We start from the raw sequence: 9,800 nt of genomic DNA on the forward strand, positions 1-9,800 counted from the left end.
TTGCAAAGCACACAGTCCATCAGCCCAGCTAAATATAACATGTGACGGAGAATGTTAGGCATTTAGACTTAATGAAGAACGTAAGTGTGGGTTATTCGTTTATCTTTTACAAGTCTTTTCCGTCACTACCTTTGTTCATATATTTTTGGACAGATTTGAAAACCCTTCAAGAATGCAATTCTCTTTGTGACCACGAGCAAATAGGGTCAGGCAATTATGAGGGAAAATGTCATTTTAGCATTCTGACTCGAGTTCTTGACAAAGATGGAGTTAAGAGCCTCTTGGTTCTGGCATCTTATTAAATGCATTCATCTTAAAAATGCCCCGCTGGCAACGCCTCACGCGCAGCTTTGTGAAATTACAGCCTTTTGGCATAATCACCTTAAGACAGACAAAAAGGAAAAGTTGGTTTCGTGCCTTTTTTGCGTGTGTGTGTAAGGACTATAGCATGGTACACCTTCTCTAATACATTTCGGTGACATTTAAATTTTCCATTAGGTGTTGACCGTGAGTGGCTTCAGTATTTAAAAAAAAAGATGAAAATAAAAACCATCTCTTCTGAAATGGATAGAATCGCGCAGTCCTTGTGTTGTCCATGATATACACACAGCTTTTCTTGAAACCCATTTCATTTTTGGAGGTAGCTGGATTCAGAGGTCCTAATTACACGGAAACAAGGATACGACTAATTAAAGCCAATTGGAAACATTAGGGTGGTTCTCTTGAAGAAGGGCAGGCACACCAATCCTAAATCAGCCAGCTCGGTAAAAGAGACTGTACCATATCTTCACGAGTCTAATTCGTCGATAACGAGCAGACTAAACTAGGTTACAATGGTTTGTAGCTCCCGTTGAGGCTCACGCGCATACGTATTGGCACTGACGAATGACTAATGTCAAAGAGTCATTAGCGTTCGCTGTATGAGACTAAACACATATACTGCTAAATAAGTAATGTCGAAGCACCATGAAAATGGCCTGTACACAAATCAAAGAGAATTTCTCTTTAATTCGTGTTCACAAATAATGACGAGGTAAAGATGATTCCTCACCACGACGACTTTGATGTATAATGTATGTAGATATAAATTGTTTATGAATAATTGATTACTTTCCAAAGAAGAGAAAATACATTGTTGTAGTACTAGCACAGCACAGCTCTGTTTCTCATTTAGCTGTCGGTCGCTGAATGGAGCGTAATAAGATTGTTGTCGTGTTTGACAGCAAAGCGCATTGCAGAGGTGGATGATACACAGTTCGTTTTGTTGGCCTGTCAGACTCTGTCACTACAGGCACGTGTTGGAACCGTTGTCGTGTCGGTTAGTGTTTAGTCTGAGGAATCTACTAGGCGCTGGCCTAGGTCTGCGGGCCAACACCAGATCCCACGAATTCAGAGGTGTGGGGCGGTCTTCGTGTAAAGCGACAAAGAAAACCCATACATTCGTACGTACAGACAAAATTGTACGCATTCAAAGAACTGCTGGTCTTGATTTGAATATTTTGGACTATGTGGATCATTTTAACACCCCGGAGTACATTAGCCCAAAACGTGAGTCAAAAGTAATAGACCAACGGGTTATGCAGTAAATTCAATAATTTAATTACGAAATCATCATAAAATAAAGAACAGAAGAACATAAGAAAAGAACATTTGCTAACTTCAAATACCAATTCCCTAGGAAAACAGGAGTTCCTTAATTCAGTGAAAAAAAACACATCACTATAGAAATCATAAGTGTAATAAAACGTTAAAAACGACATGCAAAAAAAGAAAAATTCACCCACCACTCCACATTGCAGCTGTTTCATGACTACATAGTTATAGTGGTCTATTCATTCGATCATTCACTCATTCATTCCTTTTTTTTCTAAAGGTAAAGAGCCCCAGAATTCACGGTTCCTGTGATCTTTGTTCAGAGAGGAACGTTTAGTTTGAATACTCTGAGTTGAATAAAGGACATGAACATTTGAGTTACAGGGACAGTCAATCATTAAACATGTCCAAAAAAAAAAAAAAAATCACGCTTCTCTCTATTTTGTAACACCATGTGACCCATTCAGTGAGGTATGAGACATTAGTGTATACGTGGGAGTTGTAGTTTTTTTTTTCTTTTCCATGCATTCTGTATAACATATTTTGCCCTAATGTCTATAATTGTCAGAGTAACAGTAAACAGATCTGGTGTAGTGGTATAATAAAAATAATATGGATTAATCAGGCCTCAGTTATACGACCTTGTTGTGATCATTATATTTCACAATACCATGCAGTAAAATTTGGCCATGAATATTTTTTTAATATATATATAAAACAACAAGAAGAAAAAAAATCTCAGAGTGTTTAGACACCCCCCCCCCCCCCCCCAACAACCAAAAAAAAAGAAAATAGAAAAGAGAAAAAAAAAAGTGTCTACAGCAACTTGTGGTACTATTGCTATCATCTTATTTCTCTAAATGAGTGTCACCCCCCCCCCCCCCTCCTCCCCAGCCTGGTCCTGCTGGAATGCAGACCTACACATTTTAAATCTCTCCTCTGCTCTAACACACCTGATTCACCCCATCAGCTAATAATCAAGGCCCTGGATTGGCTGAGTCAGGTGTTAGAGCAGATAGAGACCAAAACCATGCAGGACTGGGGAGGCAGGGGGAGAAACACTCTAATTACATAATATATAGTGATTTCACTAAGTGTTACACACGCCAGTAAAAAAAACAACAAAGGCATTACTGTGCTTTCCTATAATCACATCTCAGAGGTCACATACAAAAGAAGTGCGTATGGAAAGAAAGACAGAAGCACTGAGGTGCAGGAAGTGTCTGTCCAGTCAGAGACCAGGGTTAAGTCACTAGCGGGTCGGCGTTAATGGCAGGACGCGGGGGTCGAGTCGTTGTCTGTGCAGTCGGGTCTGGGCTCTGGATCGGAGCTGACGCGTTCGTAGATGAATCCGTACAGACTGACGCTAGGCCTTGGGCTGCAGCTGCCCTTACACACCTCACTGTAGAACTGCTTCAGCAGAGCATACAGGGTACCTGAGACAGAGACAGAGAGAGAGAGAGAGAGAGAGACAGACCGAGGGAGAGGAGGGGAGAGAAAGAGAGGGAGAGGGACAGACAGACCAAGGGAGAGGAGGGGAGAGAAAGAGGGACAGACAGACCAAGGGAGAGGAGGAGAGAGAAAGAGAGGGAGAGACAGAGAGAGATGGAGAGGGCGAGTGAGTGAACGAGGGCATGGAACAGCATAAAGAGAACAGAAAACAGAGAAAAACAAAGATGGTATAAGAGAGATGGTTTAAGGAGTCTGTGTGTGTGTGTGTGTGTGTGTGTGTGTGTGTGAGACATACAGACAGAGAGAGAGAGAGAGAGTGAGGTAGGAGAGGGAGCACCATGGCGTTGGAGCCGTGTGTGTGTGTGTGTGTGTGAGACAGACAGACAGAGAGACAGAGAGAGAGAGTGTGAGTGAGGTAGGAGAGGGAGCGCCATGGCGTTGGAGCCGTGTGTGTGTGTGTGTGTGTATGTGTGTGAGAGGCCATGGCGTTGGAGTCCTTCATAAATCAAAGGGGTGAAGGGAAAGACTCGCTTTCTGCCTTCACTTGAGGAAATAGATGGCCGTGAGAGCGCGCTCAAAAAAAGGGTTTCAATAAACGTCAGAGAGGAAAAATGGAAAAAGGCCGGCGGGGTCACCTAAGGCAGAAAGCAGTCATCCTGCCTGGACGCGGTAAACGGCTGGATTTAATTAGCTATGATAAAACTGAATACCTCAAACAGACAGTGGACATCCGTTCACTTCCGCAGGCCCAGAGGCTGCTCCCACCGCTTACTGGCCCCTGCCCAGTCTGCATTAACTGTACTGGGTTCACTGGCAGAAAGAGCATTTCTGATTTTTCCCATCTTCCAGAGTTACCCTATTTTTTATTTGATTTTTTTTTTTTAGTAAAACCACAATATTCGGATTTATAGCGACTGAGCACGACCAATCCATAATCTAAAATAATCTCACTGAGATGAATTATCATTGTAAAGAGTGTAAATTCAGGTTAGCATCACATCTGTACGCACATGTCATAGCAGTGCACTTCGTGCTGTCTACAAGTTATGTTCTAAGCTCCGTGTCTGATGGATCCACGGACGATGATCTCAGAGTACGTACAGATGTGGAATCGTTAACCTGACGGCCGCGGACTCGTGTCAGCGTTAACGCCCGGCCGGGTGACGATTAAGTTCACAAGCGGAGGAATGTCTGATGGGCTGATCCTGGGTCAGTTCTCACAGGTGGAGAAGACAGTGGAGTCGCGGTGTCCTGCGTGTAGAGAGCGTCTTACCTACAGTGACGTGTCTGTCCGTGAGGAAAGTGTGCAGGTCGTGCACGTCCCTCATCAGCTCGGCGTCTCCGAAAGTGAAGTAGGCCACGTCCCTGCGGGCTTCGGCCGCCGCCATCAGCTGCAGGAGGGCTAGAGGAACGAGACAAGACGACCCTCAGCACCGCGGACAGCTCGCCCCCACACACTCTACACACGCCCTCCTCAAAGGGGTTAACCAATCATTCATCACTCAGAGGTTTACAGGGCGGGATTCATCATGCACAGAGGAGCACGTTGAACAGTACTGTCTTGTGAAATAGTAGTTTGGTTTTACAGACTGTGAACATAACAATATGCTTAAAGGAGTGTTAACATGCGGTTCGCAACATTACTGGAACATACAAGGATTCCCATGACCTGAGTGGCACTCCGAGGTTAATGTTTACAGTAGTAACATTAGTTCAAATGAATTATGTATGTCTGTCAATGGTTTAAAATGGTCCTTACACCACTGCGCTGGGGATTAATTAAGGTGTAAAGAGTTTGAGGCAAACGCACTCTGAGTAACAAACTTCATAATAAACCATATTAGGATGCCTTACTTAGAAAAAAAAAAAATTAAAAAAAAAAAACAAAAAAAACCCCCCAATGACCAGCCTTTCAACAAAACAAATTCAGATAATATTGCACAACACAAACTAATTCTGAAAAAGTGATGCAAAAGCAGGACGCTGGTTCGCATGCGTTAATGAGTGATTGGATTCTTTCTTTTCCGCTCACTCGGCATTGGCTGTGAAAAACATGACTGACACATCCAATTTGTTTTTAAAAGGTAAATAATCCTAGGCTAACGCTCTCTATTAAGGGATTCAATCTTAGTCACCGGCATTCAAATGGAGTCTAAAGATGTTAAATTTTTAACGAGCCTGGATACAGACCATTGATTGATGAATTATGTTCAAATGAGAACTGCTGCTTATAACGAGTAATCTGTAACACAACCCCCCCCCCCCGCACGGCCCTAAACCCCACTCCGCCCCACCCTCCGAAAGAAACAAGAAAAAAAAAAAATAACGGCAGATATGGAGGACGGAGAATAAAAGGACTCTAAAAATAACTGTTCTTTTCAGCCAACGGGGAAACTGCCCTTAAAAGCAGCATCGCTATTTCTGGAATGATTCAAGAGTAAATTAACTCTTGAAGAAAATGCATGTGTGCACGAACACATGCACGTGCACAGACACACACACCTACACACACACACACACACACATCCAACCTACTTAAAAAAAAATAAATATGCATGCTAACAGACAGACGTAGTTAGTACAGAGCGGTTCCAACAGTAAATTCAGTAAAAGGAGGAACAGAGTAAATGGCACAGATGCTCTTTAGTGGAGGTGAATCAGAGGAGATGCTGAAGGGACTAAAAGCCTGTGCCAATAGACGGGGAATCGAAGGGGCTGGAGCCGTAATTTACAGCATGGATTTATGGACGGGCCCATACAATCAATCACCTTTTTAATGGAAAACATAACCGTGTGCCAGCTGATCAATAAGAGCGGAGAGGGGAAAAATAGACCCTAACTAAACGAAAGACAGAGAGAGAGAGAGAGAGAGAGAGGGGGAGAGAGAGAGAGAGAGAGAGAGAGAGAGAGGGGGAGAGGGGGAGAGAGAGAGAGAGAGAGAGAGAGAGAGAGAGGGAGGGAGGGAGACCTGGCTAATAGACTAATGAGCAGATATGACACTAAACTGAGAGATGCCTTCTTAATCTCTGCCAAGCTCTAATCTCTGCCAATACAAAAAGGACACGTCGCCGAGGCAACCAGGCGCGTCGTCGGGTCGGCCCGACCGGGACGTTTCGCCGTAGCTCGTCGCAGACACGGCAGGTGGCGGGCGAAAGCGTCTGGAACCACGCCCCGTTTTGGAATATAAAGCTGTCATCTTTAAAGATCTGGCGGTTAATGGGTACTTTGGCAGTGAGTGAGGGGTTTGGAGTCTAGTTAAATGACGCTATCTGTCATGAGGGGAGGAGCCCATCAGCTGCCAGTGAACCAACACCTTCCTGTATGTCACTAACTGGCACAGAAAGGCAAGGTGTTTTTTGCGTAGGGCTGGGTTTCCCCAAATCCAGTCCTAAGGGGCTGCAGTCCTACTGGTTTTTCAGCTGACCTCTGATTGGCTGATGAATACACAGTATCCAATCTACCAGATGAAAACCTCCCTCGGATGATGACACGAGGGCAAAAAAAAAAAAAAAACCCCAAAAAAATTACGAGATTTTGGCTCCCATACTCTATGGGCGGGACTTTGACATCAAAACACGTCAACAGAGAACCAGATATGACACCGCTTGTACTTTCCGATCAGTCTAGGTTATGACTACAGAAAGACTAAATCAACCCATCAATCAGTATCCGTTGGTAGAATCCTCACGCGTTCGCTTCGGAACGTCTTAGACTTGCCCGATGTGACGTCTATTTTTTTTTTTTATTTCCTCCCAAACAGGCCCCGTGCAGTTGTACCTTTGAGTCTTGTGTCTCCTCCAAACGCACCACATCCCCAGTTGCCCGTGGCGACAGCCGAGAGATTCTGCGGTTTAACACCCGGTCGCACAAACCCGCAGTATGCCTGAGGGAGACAGGAACGCACGGTTAAGAACGAGGATGAAAATCCCGAAGGATGAAGAGCAACAAACAGACGAACCCGGAGGGACGGGAAGGCATCCTTACAGCAGGGTAACACAGCTAACATAAAAACAACCTTATAACAACAAAACACACACATAAAAATAAAATAAAATAAAAACCCACGCATGTCACTGATGCCTTACTGTTTAACTTCACAAGGCTTTTGGCAGCTTAAGGCTAAACGGCAATGAAGTCACAGGTCACCGCTACGTAAATTAGCCTCTCAATCCACTTCATGACCCATGTCAAGGACCTGTTCTCGCATTTCGTCAATAGACCACAGGGAAGACTATCACTCATGTGGTAAAGTGGAAGACCACGGCAAGGGGCGGTCAGATATTTAAACAGAGAAGATTCAGAAGAAATTACAGTTGTCTGACAAGTCATGGGAGTGTGTCATGTTAATGGTGTCTCATTGTTTTCTACAAATTTGATGGGATGACTGAAAAAATAAAAAAGTTCCATACAGAGACGTGGAGAAAATGCCAGCATTCAGTGATGTTTCATTTGGGGATATGGTGAACAGTCTTATCTTTAGCCCTGTATTCATTCTCACCTTGTTGAGCTCTCTGGTCATTTTCTCAGGATGAAACTGTTCCATGAACTGCCTGTATTTGATAGCATCCAGAGCCACAATCTCTGTACATCTCCTCTGCCACTCATCCCTGTCCCATAGAGAGAGAGAGAGAGAGAGGGAAAGAGAGGGAGAGAGAGAGAGATAGAGAGAGAGTGAGAGAGAGAGATAGAGAGATAGTGAGAGAGAGAGATAGAGAGATAGTGAGAGAGAGAGACAAAGAGAGAGATAGAGAGATAGTGAGAGAGAGAGACAGAGAGAGAGAGTGAGGGAGGGAGAGAGAGAGAGAGAGCGAGGGAGAGAGAGAGAGAGGGAGAGAGAGAGAGGGAGAGAGAGAGAGAGTGAGGGAGAGAGAGAGAGAGAGAGAGAGAGAGAGAGGGAGAGAGAGAGTGAGGGAGGGAGAGAGAGAGAGAGCGAGGGAGAGAGAGAAAGAGCGAGGGAGAGAGAGAGAGGGAGAGAGAGAGAGAGAGGGAGAGGGAGAGAGAGAGAGAGAGAGAGAGGGAGAGAGAGAGAGAGAGGGAGAGAGAGAGAGAGAGAGCACAGTGGGGTAAACAGGGGAGGAACTCTTGTTCCTGATTGCCTTTGCCCTGTCTGAACATTCTGACCAGTTCTCACTCAGCAGTACGCTTGGTCACATCTTTGTGCAAGGTCAGTACAGTATCAGTTTTAACTGCATGGCTTTTCTAGGCAACCAGTGAAGTAAATACACACCTACAACCCACAGCCAGTGAAGTAAATACACACCTACAACCCAGAGCCAGTGAAGTAAATACACACCTACAACCCAGAGCCAGTGAAGTAAATACACACCTACAACCCACAGCCAGTGAAGTAAATACACACCTACAACCCACAGCCAGGGAAGTAAATACACATCTACAACCCGCTTTAAAACTCTCATCTATGTCAGCTGGTACTAAACTGTTAACATGTTTAGGACCCAAAACAGATGATTTATGATTGTGTCACAGAAAAAAAAAAAAAGAAATAAGAAAGAAAGAAAGAAAAGCCAGTGTCTGAAGTGCATTAGATTTTGTTTGTACCTCGGTGTTTCGTCCTTATGGTTTTCCTTCCATCTGAAGCTTTCCGCGTAGCCAGAGTACTTACTGTACTGTTCCGTGCCTGCAAAAGGTCAGAGAGGCCAATCACAACATGAGAAATGATTTTGGCTCTGTGTTTTTTCTGCACCCCCCATAAAGCAGATGAAGAGAAATAAAACTCCTCCATGTCAAACTAAAACTAAACAAACTAAAACTTTAATCAGGATGGGTGCAGAATAAATCCTTCTCTCTAGCCCACACATCCAGGGAATGGTACCCAAAATTAAAGAAAGCCGTTCATTTGGCAAATAAGCATGCATTTTCAGAGAATATTCCAGAAAGACCTCGAAACTATGATCTAATCCAACATCGAGAGTTAAAGCTAATCAACAGAACAAGAAGAAGAAGAAGAAGGGAAAAAATAGCTGTCTGATTCGTAACCATTAAGCGGTTGAGTGGAGCCACTGAAGCAGCTGTTGCTACATTAGCGAAGGTCAGGTTGTTTTACCTATGAAGACGTGCTGCTCTCTGAGGGAAGTCAGGCTTTCGAACACAAGAGCACGTCTTAACAATGGAGCCAAATTGAGCTCTCATTCATTACCAGTCGTTCCTGCCTGTACAGTCTTTCCAAACCGCAGAAACACAGCAGCGGCAGACAGACAGGCGGGAGGTGTGAGACACTAACACGGCGCAGCCTAAATGATCAACTGCTCGCGGAGGATCCCTTTCACTTAATCTGACATGCCTGCCAAGAATAATGACAATATTTTCAATATTTCTATGGTAACCAAAGAAAAAGGTGGTGAGAGCACATCTGATGGACATGTATGGGAAATAAATAAATAAATAAATAAATAGAAACCCTGAGTCGAGAAAATGAACAGTTTTGACATTGGTACTGTAATTTGAAAGCGGTTCAGCTTGGTTAAACCACAATTCTGACTTTCAAATTTGAGTTCCAAAGTCTGCTTAATTGACAAAAAGCCAGCATGTGAGATGTACATAGAATATAATCTGTAAATAGCTGACTTAGTTGACTTAAACCTCTCTGATGCTCTCAGTAAAGCAAACCTTCACAGGCAGGATGCATTCATCACTGGGGGGTGGGGGGGGGGGGCTAAACTATTATGTTTAACTGTCTATCTGGGCTAAGCATGACTGCGCACTCCTTAACGCGTCGTACGTACGTGGCGACGTTC

The 9,800-nt window shown here is 44.1% G+C and overlaps 1 protein-coding gene across 1 annotated transcript in view; it reads right to left on the reverse strand.

Moving 5' to 3' along the window:
* Positions 1-2,392: 2,392 nt before the first annotated feature.
* parga (poly (ADP-ribose) glycohydrolase a) overlaps positions 2,393-9,800 on the reverse strand; it is a 32,242-nt gene continuing 24,834 nt past the window's right edge. Inside the window, exons 14-18 of the mRNA XM_030771073.1 lie at positions 8,605-8,683; positions 7,544-7,652; positions 6,823-6,928; positions 4,319-4,447; positions 2,393-3,029 (exon numbers count right to left, since the gene is read on the reverse strand). Coding sequence (XP_030626933.1) covers positions 2,860-3,029; positions 4,319-4,447; positions 6,823-6,928; positions 7,544-7,652; positions 8,605-8,683 — 593 coding nt within the window. The 3' untranslated portion in view covers positions 2,393-2,859. The remainder of the gene's footprint in view (positions 3,030-4,318; positions 4,448-6,822; positions 6,929-7,543; positions 7,653-8,604; positions 8,684-9,800) is intronic.

Source organism: Chanos chanos, chromosome 4 (genome assembly GCF_902362185.1).
Source record: "Chanos chanos chromosome 4, fChaCha1.1, whole genome shotgun sequence".
NCBI lineage: Eukaryota > Metazoa > Chordata > Actinopteri > Gonorynchiformes > Chanidae > Chanos > Chanos chanos.